Raw genomic sequence first — 17,141 nt, forward strand, 5'->3', positions numbered from 1 at the left:
CACTGAGGGAGGATGCTTTGGAAGCAGCTTTGCTGTATCCAGTTCAAATGTACCTTTGTCTTTCCTAGACTGATCTTGGTGGGGGGCAGGAAGCACTATTCTGCAGTTGTTCTTAATTATTAAGGAAGCTGTGGACAATGCTCATGAAGAAGAAGAAGAGCTGGTTTTTATACCCTGCTTTCCCCTACCGTTAAGGTGTCTCAGAGTGGCTTACAGTTAAGGTTGCCAGCTTTGGGTTGGGAAATTCCTGGAGATTCTCAGGGTGGAGCCTGAGGAGGGCGGGGTGAGAGGTTTTAGGGGTGGGGCTTGAGGAGGGCGTGGTTTGGGGAGGGGAGGGACTCCAATGCCATCGAGTCCAATGGCCAAAGTGGCCATTTCCTCCAGGTGAACTGATATCTATTGGCTGGAGATCAGTTGTAATAGCAGATCTCCAGCCACCACCTGGACGTTGGCAACCCTACTTATGATCATGGTTCCTTCCTCTCCCCACAACAGGTACCTTGGGAGGTAGGTGGGCCTGAGAGAGTTTGGAGAGACCTGTGACTGGCCCAAGGTCACCCAGCAGGCTGCATGTGGAGGAGTGGGGAATCTAATCTGGTTCTGTAGATCAGAGTCTGCCGCTCATGTGGAGGAGCGGGGAATCAAACCCGGTTCTCCATATTAGAGTCTGCTGCTCTTAACCACTATACCACACTGGCTCTCTGTACAGTACTGCTTATGATGTCACACTCTGCCCCCAATTCCTGAAGTAGTATTGCAAACTCTTGTAATTGTGGGGTCTCCCACATCTTGTTTTAAAAGATGATTAACAGATCTCTTCTCTCTCTCCCTCTCTCTCGGGGGAGCGTTCTGATTTGTTTTTAAATTAAAGCATGGATGTCGAAGGAAGACTGACAGCTAAACCAGCATTTGATTTTGTGGTATATGTACCCGTTATGCAAATTGCAAAGCCAAGAGGAAGCCAGGCTGACACAGGCTGTGGCTCTCTGTTTAAAGGGTACATTTGTCTCCTTTTGTGTTGTGCAGTGCTTGTGATAGGGGTGCTACTGACACCACCCAGTTGAGGTGCTGATAGCACGGGGGCGAGCTAACAGAATGCTTACTGTCCAGTTTTTGGTTGGTTGGTTTGGGAGGGGACATTTTCAAGCTTGGGCTGAAAGACTGCTTCCCTTGCCTGAGGGAAACTTTGGGTAAAGGAAGGAAGGAAAGGAAGGGAGACAGGAATGCAGGAAGGAAAGAATACAGACAGACAGACAGACAGACAGGGGGGAAAAGGAAAGGAAAGGAAAGGCAGACAGAGAGACAGAGAGACAGAGAGACAGAAAGAAAGAAAGAGAGAGAGAGAGAGAGAGAGAGAGAGAAAGAAAGAAAGAAAGAAAGAAAGAAAGAAAGAAAGAAAGAAAGAAAGAAAGAAAGAAAGAAAGAAAGAAAGAAAGAAAGAAAGAAAGAAAGAAAGAAAGAAAGAAAGACCCTTCCCTCGTACTATGGTCCTGATTCAAATTCGGCCTCTGCAGCATTTTAAAAATTTGTTCCCTGAAACTGCTGACTGGCTGCAGGGAAAGAAAGATGGGTTGGGGGAACCCAGTCCTGATTTGTTTTTAAAAAAAATGTAATATCTAGTTTGAACCTAACAAATCATGTTATAACTTAGCTAGGACCTTTCTCCCTGATCCATTGATTTTGTATTTTCAGGGAGTTTTTCTCATGGAGAAGCATTAAAAAATGTCCCCCTACTTTGTTCTCTGCAGTGGAACATGCTATTCCGCCATCTCACCATACTACCTCATTCCACTGCTTGAATATACCTGGCCTCAGCATTCACGCAGAAGAATAGGGTTGTCAGGCTCAACCTAGCAACCAACAGATAACTAAGGGGTGTTAGGACATTGGAGATGGCCATCAGGGACGTTGTGATGTCACTTCTGGGAAAACCTGGAAATGACATCATGTCTCTCAAGGAATTGCTCAGAAATCTGTGGTTTTACCATAGAGATTCCAGCAATTCCTAGGGAGTTGTGGCATTGCTTCCTGATTTTCTCTAGAAGTGACAACACGTAATTGCCAACGGCAATACTTTTTTTTTGCTCACAGTAGCCACTGGAGTGCCGGCAAAGTCCACTGGGGACCTGAAATCTTGCACACCAGAGGACATACGGTAACCCTACAGGATAATGAAATGGTAGATTGCTGATGTGACAGAACAGCTTGTACCCTGCAGACTGCACATGGAAGGAATTCTAGTTTCGAATAACCATTTCAACTAAAAAAAAGTTAGCACACCAGAGACAAAACTTCTACCCTCCTTGTCTTTGCTTCCATTGCTCCTTTTCTGTTTGTAGAGTCTACTTAGGAGCCAGGCAGTGGGAAGCTACAGATAAGAAGAGGAAGGAGGAACCCAAGAAGGAAGACACTTTCTGAATCTCTTGCAGCAAGAAGAAGGGGTGGGAAACAGGTTGTACCCCACGGATCATGGTTTGTGACTTGCCCTTCCTCACATTTCCCCCCTGCTGTGTGGCACTGCAGTCTTGAGAAAGAAAGTAGCAACGGGTTTAATGGTACAGCTAGATATCCTTCAAAAAATGGAACAGATTTAATCTAGCTAATTCCATACAAGCTACTGGCACACTCGCTGATAGTTGCCATTCTGTCACTACTGACTGGAGCTAGATTTGAGCTGATATGTTTGAATGTGTTCCATTGGGTGGGGTTTTTTTTTCTCCAAAGAGTGAAAGGTACTGATTAACTCGACAAATTTTTAGCTATTAGAGCCTGCCCTAGCAATTATGTGGCAAATTAGGAAAGCCACAAAGGTCTGCTGTGTGAATAGCTTGGGTTTGAAACTATCCCTCAAAACTGTCTGTAAGTAGTACAGGCTTTCCCAGTGACTCATTGAATAAAAACTGTGCTCGTAAGCCACTAAGTATAGCATTTTGCAATATTTTTCATTAATTTCTGGTAATGGCTAGGGAGAATCACTGTTCAGAAAAAAAACACAGACGCTCACAGTGTTAAATGTCAGTTTGTTCACTAAGACAGCTAACATGCAACAGGAGAGTTGTGGGTCAAACACACTTGACAACTTGACAGCCAGTGTGGTTAGAGGTCAGACTAGGATCTAGCACTCCGAGGTTCAAACCCCCATTGTATCAGAAAGATCTCTGGGTGACTCTTAGGGTTGACAGCTCCAGGTTGGGAAATACCTGGAGATTTTGGGGGTGGAGCCTGAGGGGGGTAGGGTTTGGGGAGAGGAGGGCCTTCAATGCCATAGAGTCCAAATGCCAAAGCGGGCATTTTCTCCAGGGGAACTGATCTCTGTCACCTGGAGATCAGTTGTAATAGTGGGAGATCTCCAGCCACCACCTGGAGGTTGGCAACCCTAGTGACCCTTTGCCAGTCACCGTCTCTGTCTGAGCTCATCCTACCTCACAGGGTTGTAATGACTGTAAAATGGAGATAGGGAGGCTGATGCATACCAGCCTGAGTTTCTTGGGAAAAGGGAAAGGTAAAAATATACTCAGTAAATAAAATAGAATGTGAATCGTGCTTATCTGAACTGATTGAAGGCATGCCAAAGGACTTTAAGGATAAATACTGCTTGAGTTATAAAAATGATACCCTAAAATCAATTGCCCTAATTTAATTTAAAAGACCGAGAAGTGGAATGGTATATAGTCTGATCTCGTCTATAGCCTGATCTTGTCAGATCTCAGAAGCGAAACAGGGTCAGTACTTGGAAGGGAGACCACCAAGGAAGACTCTGCAGAGGAAGGCAATGGCAAACCACTTCTGCTTAATCACTTGCCTTGAAAACCCCTTGCTGGGGTCACCATAAATTGGCTATGACTTGACGGCACTTCACACACACACACAATTTAAAAGATGCCCATTCAAAGATGGGGGGGCGTGTTGAAGACAGTTGGTGGCAGCGTCATAAAGTTCAGTCATGTGTCCGAGAAACCCAAACAGTCAATTGGCATGAAGACACTTTGGCACTTGTACTGTATAAATAATAATATTTTTGGATTATTCCAATTTATTTTCTCCCCCTTTCCCTATGTTATTTGTTCAGATGAAATAACATGGACCATACTACTTCAAATTTTACATTTGTAAAAGGTTTCATGATTTTTAAAAAAGAAGAGTTAGGCACACCTTTAAAATTGCCACTACATTTCAATGAAAATAAAATGCAAAACAATTTTGGTGGGTTATCTTCAAGTGTAAGAATGTATCACTGGCAAACAAGACCAAGACAATTCATACTATGGTATTCTCTATTATTATGTATGAATGAGAAAGTTCGACAGTTAAGAAAGTTGACAGTTAGAAAGTTGATTCCTTTGAAATGTGGTGTTGGAGGAGAGTTTTATGGATACTGTGGACCGCCAAAAAGACAAAGAAGTGGGTTTTAGATCAATTCAAGCCTGAACTTTCCCTAGAAGCTAAAAATGACTAAACTGAGACTATCGTAGTTTGGCCACATTATGAGAAGATAAGAGTCATGTGAAAAAACAATGATGCTAGGAAAAGTTGAAGGCAGCAGGAAAAGAGGAAGACCCACCTCAATTAGATGGATAGACTCCAACAAGGAAGCCACAGCCCTTAAGTTTGCATAGGGTTGCCAGGTCCCTCTTTGCCACTGGCAGGAGGTTTTTTGGGTGGAGCCTGAGGAGGGCAGGGTTTGCGGAGGGGAGGGACTTCAATGCCATAGAGTCCAATCGCCAAAGCAGCCATTTTCTCCAGATCCAATCTCTATTTGCTGGAGATCAATTGTAATAGCAGGTACCTACTAATGTAATAGCTAGTACCTGGAGGTTGGAAACCCTAAGTTTTCAAGACCTGAGCAAGGCTGCTAACGATAGAACGTGTTGGAGGTCATTAATTCATAGGGTTGCCATTAGGCTTGACAATTGCGCGATATTGCAACTGCCCGCCAATCGATCGGGCTGCTCGCCGACCCTCAGGCTGGCGGGCGGAAGAGGGCCAGCTGAAGTGGGGGGAGCAATTATCACTTCTGGGTTTAACCGGCTTTCATAGTTTTGGGAGGAGAGTACTAGAGCATCCCCGTCACTTACAGGTTTACCCGGAAGTGATGCGGATGCTCTAGCACTCCCCCTTCAAACTCTATGGAAACCATACAGTTTCCACAAGAGATTGCTAGAGTTTCCACAAGAGATTGCTAGAGCGTCCACATTGCTTCCGGGTCACATCACCCCAGCCCCAGAAAGCTCCTGCTGGTTTTCAGGGGGGACCTGGAAACCCTAGTTACCGTAAATTGGAAGTGACTTGACGGCACTTAACACACATGCTCAGGTGAAATGAAATAAGAAGAATTAGAAATTAGAAGATTCTCTCTCTGAAGGGATTTGCAGCTGATTTCTCGCATACCTTTCATCACTATCAATTTGTAATTTATATGTTAGGGAAATTATTTTTTAAAATTTGTAATTCATGGCCCAGGACCTACATATCTGAAGGACTACCTCCCTTGGTATGAATCTGCATGCTATCTCAGATCTATCTAGTGTTGCTTCCTTCATTTTCACTTGCCCAGCCTCTGCCAGAAATTGGGCCTTATCTTTTGAATGCCTTCCCTGAAGCTTTGCAGCAAGTTCCCATGCTGTTTTCTTTTAAGTGATCGTATAAGACTTTTAATTTTCAAATACTATTCTACTGAGGTTGAAGGCAATGAAGGTTTTCCCCCCTTGAATGTAATGGTGCTGGTTTCTGTAATATGCTGTTATTGCAGGTAGTAGGCTTACCAACTTCCACGTTATGCCTGAAGCTCTCCCAGAATTATAACTGATCTCCAGATTACAGATATCAGACCTCCTGGAAAAAAATGGCAGCTTTGGAGGGTAGATTCGATGGTATTACACCCTGCTGAGGACCACCCCCTCCCCAGGTTCCACTCCCAAATCTCAAGGAATTTCCTAACCCAGAATTGACAACGCTAGTAGAGAATGAACAGAGTTATGTTGGGATTTTGTGAGTTACATTTATAGTAGTTTAGAGACAATTCTTTCCTAACCGATTATTTCTCACAGCTGCCTTGTGTCCTCTGGGGATAGGTTGGGTATACATCTTTATACATTTATATATTATAAATAAATAAACCACACACCACTCCATGAAGATATATTTGCTATGCAGGAAGGGGCAAGTGATTTTATTCCTTGTTGCCATTCTGTGAGGGGTAAGCAGAGTCTATGGAATCATTTCTGGGTCTGAAGATGTGGGGTAACTTCTTGCAGTCACAAAATTAATCCGGTTGCTTGGGACACACATTTATACCAGCTTTTTTCATTTCATTCTCATAAAACACAACATTTCCATAATTATTAAAATGGAGATAAGTGGACGACAAATAAAAACAATGTATCATCTTTGTATTTGGTGAAATATAGAGAAACAGAGGTTAGGAAACATGCAAGAAAGTGTACAGAGAGACTGTTTCAAAAGCGTGTTAGTTATTATGGACAAAATTCAGTCAAAAGTGGGATGCAGCATATCAAGAGTTCGTTTCAAGGAAACAAAAGCAAAACACCCTCTTTTTAAAACACTGTTATTGTAGAACTTAACAACATTCTTTCTTTTTAAGAAAAATTAAAATATGTAACAACAAGCAAGAAGACAAAACACATCAAAAATGGGAATTAAAAAGCAAATCTTCAAAAGAAGACAAGAAGTCAAAAACATAAAAAAGAGGGGAGAAAAAAGATTTTTCAAGGGGTCCTTGTCATGCAAATCAGTTTGGCGGGAAAAAAATACCTTCATCCTCCGCACCTTCATTATCACCTAAATCATCTGTCTGTTTCTTTGTTAGGGGACCTAGGATTAAGAACGGAGAAAATGGAGGAAAAAGACAATTCAAGAATATACAAGACTGAGGAAAAATACAGTCAATATTAAACTTCCAAGGATGTTTCAAGAAAAACACTTGGGGGATGAAGCATGAGTATTTCTCTTTGTTCTTGAAAAAGGATTTTCCAGCAAAATGTACCCATGGGGTTATGATCTTTTTGTCTTTACAAACATCTAACATAAAAGGCAAATCAACATCCTATGCATTATATAACAAATTCAAGAACTAGATTCCGTACCCATCATATGCAAAAAAAAGATCATCAAAGAGTACCTGAATGCACTTAGTCTATTAGCTCATTTCCTAAAATTTAAAGCAATAATTTTTTTACAAAAAATGTTTAGTTCATTTTGCTGAAGGAAATTCTCTGATTTTTAAAAAAGAATCAGCCTTTTAAATCAGCTTGTTTACATGGAAAGACACTGTGCAATATATATATATACTGACTTTTGCAAACCCAGCCACATTAGCAAATGCTTGCCAATGACATACATAGGCTGGGTTTTGATTGGTTCATTCATTAGTTCATAATTTAAATACAACCCTGAAGAGAAGACTCTTTTGAAGTCTTTACCTGCAGACATATGTGTTAAAAGAAAAAAAAAATAAGAGGTTCCAAAATGGGATTAAACACCCGGATATTAGAAGGGCTGTTTTCACAGAGTTGATTACAGTCTCAGCAAGCTGAGGAATTATCATACATCCAGTTCGAAAGACTTAATACCAATCCATACCCAGGATAGTTACTATTAACAAGTGTTAGGAGATTAATCGTTCTTTACAGGAGAAAATGGCTACACCTGTCTTAAGCCCATAGCGTAGTCAGTAATTCTTTTTTAAAAAATGCTGCAGAAGGAAAGTCAAAAGCCATCATCAGACTAGCTCTGTATGCCTTGCATTCTTCACACTTTAAAGCACAAACAAAAACTGCTGAAATTCGCCATTACATTTATTTTTCCTTCCCCGGAACTAGCACATTTCCATGACATTCTGTAATCTGCATGCAATACACACACACATGCCCTCCCCCAACTGAAATCAGTACAACCATGGAACTTTTAAGTTTTTTTTAGGCAGCCAAGCACAGAGTTGAAAAGCACAAATAAAATAAAATAAAAATTTCTCATGCATAAAGTAACAGAAAGAGGAATCGGGGTGCGGGAGATGAAAGTGCATGTCAGTACCCAGAGGATGGGTAGGCAAGAATCATGCATTAGCTCACAGCGGTGTTGAAACATTTGTACTTAAAAGATCTGCTTCCTTAGTGTGTGGCTGTACATTGGTAAACCAATATGAGATCTGAAAATAAGGGGAAAAGCATACTACCTTTCTGAACAGTGAGCTATCCAGAAGTAAGGGTACTGCCCTTGCAACAGGCATTTAAGAAATGTATCCAATCCATAAGTGATCCTCGATTTTACTTATAAATGGGGGAAAAACAACATTCTCCATTTTTAAAAAATGCAAATAAATTACCTTTAAGTCTCCTGGAGTCTCAAAAGTTGGGAACATGGCAGAGAGGAATGTTTCTCTCTGTGCCATCATGGCACCTCATAAAAGATGTGTTCTCTGCTGTACTTTAGTGCCCCTGCTGGCTGGATGGTGGCATTTCAACTGCCAGCAAATTAAAAAATAACACAAAATTCCATCTGACCCCAGCCTGGTTTTCTGGTCTGAGCATCTTGATACTTAGGCTGCCAATCCCCTCTTACCTGCTTGACAATCTGCCTCATTTCCAGTTGGATTACCAGCCTGCTTCCAAACCATCAGCCCTGACAATACCTGACAATGGATCCAGCAGGAGCGTCGTTCCAGACCAACCCTAAACGGATTATACTCAGACATTATATATCATGAACTAGCAACGATCACCAGTTGTTCATGTAACCCTTTTTAAATTGATTTATCACTCTCAATTTCTAACACACCCTATTTTAATTTAAAAAAAAAAAATCTGAGGCAGGACAAATTCGTGAAGTACCAAAAGAAAAGATGCTGAAAACTGGACATGTACCAGAAAGTTAAAGAACTAAGAAATGGACAGTGGGAATAAACTCTGGACAGTGGGACTAAACTCACACACATCACTAATAAGCAGATGTCTCCATTCACATGAGCCTACCTTATATTGAGTCAGAACATTAAGTTAAGTATTGTCTGCTCTATTGGGCAGTGGCTCTCCAGGGTCACAGGCAGAGGTCTTTCGGAAGAAGTCTTTTACATCACCTACTATGTGATGCTTTTAAACTGGAGATGTCGGGGATTGAATCTGGGACCTTCTGCATGTGAATACACTGAGCCACAGCACACACACACACACACACACACACACACACACACACACACACTTCAAATAAAGATGCTCGTGCTCTGACTGCACCAGATCATTAGCCGAAAGGATGCTGCAAAACGGGCTAGATAACTGTACTGTAGACAAAAAAAGTGCAGTTTTCTTTTTTTCTGCTATGAAAGATCCAGCCATAACCCTCCTGTTGTGAGGATACTGCATTTCCCAAAACTCAAAACTATATCATGTTGCTTCTATATGGTGCTCTCTCCACCCCTCAAAAGTTTAGTTGCCATTTTATTTTCATTGATAGGGCTTCTGTGCTTTTCACAGTGGCATGACTGGCAAAATCCCACAGGTGAAGTTTTTTTCCCCTCCCTGTATTTTAATGGCAGCCCGGACTAGCCCAATCTCATCAGATCTAGAAAGCTAAGCAGGGTCAGCCCTGACTAGTACTTGGATGGGAGACCACCAAAGAAGTTTAGGATAGCTATGCAATAGGGTTGCCAGGTCCCTCTTCGCCATCGGTAGGAGGTTTTTGGGGCAGAGCCTGAGGAGGGTGGGGTTTGGGGAAGGGAGGGGTTTCATTGCCATAGACTCCAACTGCCAAAATGGCCATTTTCTCCAGGCTGGAGATCAGTTGTAATAGCAGGAGATCTTCAATTAGTACCTGGAGTTTGGCAAACCTATTATGCAAAGACAGGCAATGGAAAGCCACCTTTGAACACCTCTTGCCTTGAAAACTCAACAGGGTTGCCATAAATTGACTGCAACTTAATGGCAATTTTAAAAAAATCATGCTAAGAGAAGCTGTACTGGTTGAATATATGCCCCTTCGGCACATGGGAAAGGCGTGGGAGCCTTTCTTTGGAAAAGGTTGCAACGCTAGGCTTTGCAAACGCATAGAGGTGCACACAAACCATCCTCGCCCATCACACACACACCCTTCCCTGATACTTATATCCATCTCAGCTAATAGAGGGTCCTATCAAGTACACTCCTCCTGATTGAAAGCAGAATAGAAATAGCAGGTTATCTGAAGTTTTCAGTCTTGAGGAGAAGAAGATAAATTTAAACACCTGTATCGGTTGTTGGAGGGGGCTCCAATAAAATCGGAGGAAATACACTTGGTTCAATGGTCAGTAAAACAGTGCTGGAAATGCTACATACTACATCCAAATAATCTATACTTATGCGGGTGCCACAAAGTTGGGGGTAGGGATGGAAACAAATTGCTAATGCAATTCTGGAAAAAGACAGGTTACGACTTCCTGTTAGACTCTTTGATCGTACTTTTGGAATCTGGGCAGGATGCTGTTAACAATAGGACAAGAAATGAATAATCAATATGCTTCTTACCACTCACTACAGTAGAGCTAGCATCTAAATGGACATCAAACGGTTGAAATATGTCTTATAAAAACCTGGAATAATCTGTGATTGATAACACTAGTACATACAGTTAAATGTAGGAAAGGAAAAGAAAAGAAATAATAGCTTCCAAAAAAATGTATCTAGTTTTGTTTTGTTTTTTGTTTTTTAATTGGCTGAATGCACCTCCCAACTTTCTTATAGGGTTGACAACTGTCTGGAGAAAGAAAATGTCCTGTCTCTTTAATAAAGGCTTAAAAGGATGTAATTTACCAGGCAATGTTACTTATTTCTGCATCAGTGAAAAACGACCTCTGTCCATTTTTACACATTAAAGGGGCTGGATATTTTCTTCCAGACCGGTTTTCCACCATGCTTCTCAAAGTTTTTTTAAAAAAGTTTTGAGGAACCTTAAAGATGAACTGTACAAGCCTACGACTACTTTTCTGGGAATAAGCCCCATTCCATAGAGCTCAGTAGGATTCTGTGTAGATCTGCTTTATCTGCAAGAGAGTTATCGAAGTGTATATTTTCATAGGCTACAGCTAGGATTGCCAGCTCCAGGTTGGGAAATTCCTAGAGATTTTAGGGCAGTCTGGGGAGGGTACAGAGCTCAGTAGGGTATAATGTCATAGATTCCGCCCTCCAAAGCAGCCATTTTCTCTGCAGGGCAGAGCTCTGTTGTCTGCAGATCACTTGTAATCCCAGGAGCTCTCCAGGCCCCACCTGGAGGCTGGCAACCCTAACTACAGCCCACTTCACCTGAGTGGATTCCATTAGTATTTAGGGTACCACAAGAGTTTCTTTTTTTAAATTTGCTCATCAACAATGGCATGGAAGGCACCCCGTGCATTGAACCTTTCTTGATGGGGTCATGCTAGGGTTGCCTACCTCCAGGTACTAGCTGGAGATCTCCTGCTATTACAATGGATCTCCAGCCGATAGAGATCCGTTCACCTGGAGAAAATGGCTGCTTTGGCAATTGGACTCTATGGCATTGAAGTCCCTCCTTTCCCCAAACCCCATCCTCCTCAGGCTCGCCCCAAAAATCTCCTGCCAGTGGCAAAGAGGGACCTGGTAAACCTGGGTCATGTTAATCCTTTTCAAAAGAAAAGTCAAAGTGTTGGTGGTAGCTCCTCTGCCCCAAAAGGATATTTTGCAATTTCTCACAATGCAAATACTATATTATCCACCAGTAAACTTTAAAAAAATGTTAAATAATAAATAAAACAAAGGCTTTGAGACTTCATAGATCCAGAATTTTTTTCCCCCAAAGTGACCCTGCAGGGTCCCAATCTCCCATCATGGTATACTCACTACTCTCATTAGTGCTAATTGGAAGCTAGACTTACATGTCACGGGGGGCAGCAACAGACATTACTGTACCACATGTTGCCTCTCAGCAAGACAATGCATAGCCTTGTTACACAGACAAGAAAACCACTGTATGTGAAGGGTGGGACGCCAAATGAACTTCAAATTCCTTTCGTTTCAGTGCGTTTGGTCTACCGTTACCAAAACCATAATGCAACCTTCTTTAAAAAAAATTCTCTTTAAAGTAACCAATGTTACAAAGAAAGACACACCACATTTTAAGCTCTCAATATTTGACAGTGGCGCCTGAAGGAATACATTTAACCGCCTCAACCAAGTGGCCAGAAAAAGCAGCAACGTGGATGGGTTTTAATTATTTCAGAGCACATAATTAGTTTCCATTTAACTTTGCAGCAAAGCCAATTTTTTAGAATCCTTTTACAAGGAAGGGAAGTCTTGTTTGAAGTAAGTGGCTGGACAGACACAGAAATGCTAAAATGTACTAGAGCCTTCCTTTCAGTTGCTTTATACCAGAGTAGTCCCACAGGAGTTGTTCTAATCCAGGCTTCTCCCTGACACTCAGATAGGGTTTCCAGGTGCCCGCTGGTGGCGGGCAAACCCCAGGCAATTGCCCCCTCTGCCCACCGACCACCTGAGGGTCGGCGGGCAAACGTGCACGCAAGCGTGCATACCGCGCGCGGCACTTCCAGGTTTAGAACCAGAAGTTCCGCCTCGCGAGGGGCCTTTACCTCTTAGTTTGAGTGGTAAAGGGCTGCTTTACTACTCAAATTAAGAGGTAAAGGCCCTTTGGGAGGTGGCACTTCCGGTTCTAAACTGGAAGTGCCATGCTTAAACGCAAAATCCTCCCGCTGGAGGAGAAGAGGGACCTGGCAACCTTACACTCAGAACTGTCTGTCCCTATGCTTAACTGAAAAAGAGAACTAGTGTTTACAACAAATTGCATAGCTCTTACCTTTCAGTAAGTCCAATACCTAAGACATGTATTCAGACTCACCGAACCAAGGAATGGCCAGGCGAAAACACAGAAACATAGAGAAATAGAGTTGGAAGGGACATCCAAGGTCATCTAGTCCAACCCCCTGCACAGTGCAGGAAAATGACAATTACTTCTCCCCCACAACCCCAGTGACACCTGCTCTATGTCCAGAGGAAGACAAAAAAAACCCCTCCAGGATCCCTGGCCAATTTGGCCTGGAGGAAAATTCCTTCCTGATACCAAAGTGGCGATCAGCATTACCCTGGGCATGTAAGAAGGGGCCACAAGAGCCAAGCACTGACACAACTAGGGTTTCTAGATCCCTCTTCGCCACTGGTGGGAGGTTTTTGGGGAGGAGCCTGAAGAGGGAGGTGTGTGTGTGTCTGTATCTATATCTATATGTGTGCGTGTGTGTGTGTGCGTTAAGTGATCTATAACCCACTGATTTTTTTTTTTTGGCAGTCCATGGTATCTGTAACACTCTCCTCCAATTCCACATTTCAAAGGAGTCTACTTTCTTCCTGTCAGCTTTCTTCATTGTCCACCTTTCACACCCATACATAGCAATAGGAATACGATGGCATGAATTAACCTAATCTTGGTGGCCAGTGACACATCCTTACAGTTAAGAATCTTTCCTAGCTCCTTCATGGCTGCCCTTCCCAGTCTCAATCTCCTTCTGATTTCTTGGCTGCAGTCTCCCTTTTGGTTGATGATGGAGCCAAGGAATAGAAAGTCTTCAACAATTTCATATAATATATGTATAATGCTGATTTATTTTTATACAAATCATGATGAAAAGATGCATTTTACCCCCCAAAAATTGCAAAGAAACATGAAACGGCATTTTAAAATATCACTGGAGAAGTAAAAGCAAAATGTGAATTTTCCGGCTGAAACAGTGGAGATAATTTTTTTTAGCAATCATCTGTATTCCAGTTCAATGTAACGTGCCATGAAAGGAACTCAAATGTGATTTGGATTGTATACCCAGCATCTCACAGTTGCCAACAGAGCTTATATCCAGATGACAGGATAGAAATATGTTGATTCAGTCATAACTCCCAGGAAGTCCTACAGCTTTAAAACACAATGCTAAGCTCGCTAGCCATGCCATGCGCATATGGGCCAGCTTCCCCAAGCACATAATGTAATTCTATTTTCTTTTCATTATACTACTCTCCAGTGAACAAACAGTATATTTGCACACTATAGACTTAGATCTGTTTTAATCATCATTTCCTCTCTACAAAGTGCTCTAGAAACTCTGGTTATGTGAGGGGATCTCTAGCAGAGAATTCTCGGCATGCTCACACAAACAAAGTTCCCAGGATTTTCAGAGGCAACCTTGTCCTATAGATCTGTACTAACAGACTTAGCATCATGCAATTATTATATTCTCCTATTATACATATTATATATGTACATATGTGTGTATAATACCGTTTTACTGATGTACAAATAACATTGCCCTGACCTGGATAGCCCAGGCTAGCCCAATCTCATCAGATTGGTGATCCCTTCCAACTCTATGATTAGAAGAAGTAGAAGTAGAAGAAGAGTTGATTTTTATATGCTGTATATATTATATTATAATGTGTTTGTGTGTGCATTAAATAAAAGTGAAGTATTCCCATTATCTCTTGAAACTCCCATGAGCAGAGATCACTGCAGTTGAAGTTGAAATGAAGAAGAAGAAGAAGAAGAAGAAGAAGAAGAAGAAGAAGAAGAAGAAGAAGAAGGTTGGTTTTTATATGCCGACTTTCTCTACCACTTAAGGGAGACTCAAACCGGCTTACAATCACCTACCCTTACCCTCCCCACAACAGACACCCTGTGAGGTAGGTGGGGCTGAGAGAATGTGACTTGCTCAAGGTCATCCAGCTGGCTTCATGTGTAGCAGTGGGGAAACACATCCAGTTCACCAGATTGGCCTCCGCCGCTCATGTGGAGGAGTGGGGAATCAAACCTGGTTCTCCAGATCAGACTCCACCGCTCCAAACCACCGCTCTTAACCACTACACCACGCTGGCTCAGAGAGAGTTCAGAGAGAACTGTGACTATCCCAAGGTCATCAGCAGGCTTCATGTGTAGGAGTGGGGAAACAAATGTGGTTCTCCAGATTAGAGTCCGCCGCTCTTAAGCCGTACACCACACTGGCCATTCGCATGACACAAAGAAAAAAAGGGGGAAAATCTGCACTCTGCAGCAGAATGTCATGTTTGATCCTGTTCCTCCGAAACTGAACAGTTAATGGACAGTACTGAAAATCTCCTGGAACATCTTGAGGGCAGAAACGGTAAAATGAGCTCGGGCAACTTTAACCTTGTGCAGGTGGTAGCTCCTTAGAGCTAAAACTGCAAGTGTATTTAGCTCTCCCAAGTTACTACCTTTCCCTCCCACTTGCATGAGCACTCCAACCCATAATTAGAGTTAATTAAGCTAATTGCCGACTGTGACAGAATTAGTTCGCTAAGCTTTGCCCCACCCGAAATATCTCCCCCCACCACCAACTGTAGAAGAATAGGCTGTAAAGACTCAGCTGTATTCTCAGAAGCATTCAAATACTAAGAGAGAAGCTAAGGATTTAGGCAATAAGAGGGAGAACAGGTTTAGAAGCTTGATAGGCTAGGAGAAAGAGTCCTACAGGAAGCAAGCAGAAGGTACATGAGTGACTTGGGCATCCATGGTTTGCACTTTTGGTATGAGGTCCAGTTGGGGTCCATCTTCCCTACAGTGAGATGTGCATCTCAACTTCCATTTGTGCACTTTGTTATGCAGGAAATGAGTAGTGGGGCCGTAGCAAAGTGGCAGAGAATCTGCTTTGCATGCAGAAGTCTCCAGGTTCAATTCTCAGCATGTTCACTTGGTAGTCGGGGTGTGAAAGAATGCTACCTGAGACCTTGGAGAGTCACCACTAGTCAGAGTAGACAATAGACAAAGGAAGAAGAAGAACTGGCTGTTATATGCACACTTTCTCTACCACTTGAGGATCAGATGAACATGCCTATTATATTAGGTCTTTTGGAACACAGGCAGGACAATGATGCTGCAGTTGTCTTGTTTGTGGCCTTCCTAGAGGCACCTGGTTGGCCACTATGTGAATAGACTGCTGGACTTGATGGACCTTGGTCTAATCCAGCATGGCCTTATGTTCTTATGTTTTAATCAAACTGGCTTACAATCACCTTCCCTTCTCCCCACAACAGACACCTGTGAGGTAAGGTGGGGCTGAGAGAGCTCTAAGAGAGCTGTGACTAGCCCAAGGTCACCTAGCTGGCTTCAAGTGAAGGAGTGGGGATAACCAACCCAGTTCACCAGATTAGCATCCGTCGCTCATGAGGAGGAGTGGAGAATCAAACCCAGTTCTCCAGATCAGAGTCCACCACTCCAAACCACCGCTCTTAACCACTACACCACTCTGGCTCTCTAACCTAACACCATTCTCAAAACTAATCTGCACATTAAATAAAAGTTAAGCCATAAAGCATCTTAGAATGTCAGCTAAACACAAAAGCAAGATGTTGAAGACGGGAAGACTCCAAATATGTTTCCTAAGTAGACGTTTGCTTTTTTCTGAAACGTTTTCAAAAGGAGCGTAACATTTCTTTTGGAAGAATGGCTGGATTGTTTAGCCTGTTGCATTTCCCAGGGACACACAGATATTTAAAGCTTTCGCAGTGAGCAGAGCTTAAAAGGAAATCAAGCGGTGCGGGGCTTTGTGAATGCGGCGGCAAAGCAAGGAAAGAGAGTCCGAGACCTTGCCTTTCCCACAGTTGTGCTCCCTTGCTGGGTTCAAAGCCCACGCTGGTTTCTCCCGGTGGAAATTTTCATTCCCCTACAGTTACTATTGAACAACTGACTATTTGAAAAACAGGGCCCCGTGAAGACAGGATTTAAGCAAAATACCTCTGTAGCCTCTCACGTTGAACTGGAAATATTTTTTTCCCCCTAAAAGGAACTTTTAAGAGCGAAATGTCAAATCAGCCCTTATTTCCAGCTAATTAAGAGAGCTGACAACCTGGGAACAATGCTAACATCATCATCATCATCATCATCGTCATCGTCATCATCACCATCTTTTTATCTGGTGGAAACATGAAAACAAACCTACAGGTCAGGAGGGGAGAGGATGCACACTCAGTGTGGCAGATAAAAACTAAAGGTCAGAGGCAATATGCTCCAGAGGAAACTGGCTTGGACTGGGAGTATTATTTTGCATAAAGCAGAGGAACGGGGAGCCCAAAATGACCCCCCCCATAAACAATACCCCCTTAAACATTTCCAGCAATTGGGAAAGGGGTTAA

At 42.6% G+C, this 17,141-nt stretch overlaps 1 protein-coding gene across 5 annotated transcripts in view; it reads right to left on the reverse strand.

Annotated features, from left to right (window-relative positions):
• NLGN1 (neuroligin 1) overlaps positions 1-17,141 on the reverse strand; it is a 553,403-nt gene that overhangs the window by 370,705 nt on the left and 165,557 nt on the right. For 3 of the 5 annotated variants that reach the window (XM_056849368.1, XM_056849367.1, XM_056849371.1), the window contains one exon: positions 6,772-6,831. The exons of the other annotated variants lie outside the window; for them this stretch is intronic. In XM_056849368.1, the coding sequence (XP_056705346.1) occupies positions 6,772-6,831 (60 nt within the window). The remainder of the gene's footprint in view (positions 1-6,771; positions 6,832-17,141) is intronic. 5 annotated transcript variants of the gene reach the window in all.

The sequence above is a fragment of the Euleptes europaea genome, chromosome 5, assembly GCF_029931775.1.
Source record: "Euleptes europaea isolate rEulEur1 chromosome 5, rEulEur1.hap1, whole genome shotgun sequence".
Classification (NCBI taxonomy): domain Eukaryota; kingdom Metazoa; phylum Chordata; class Lepidosauria; order Squamata; family Sphaerodactylidae; genus Euleptes; species Euleptes europaea.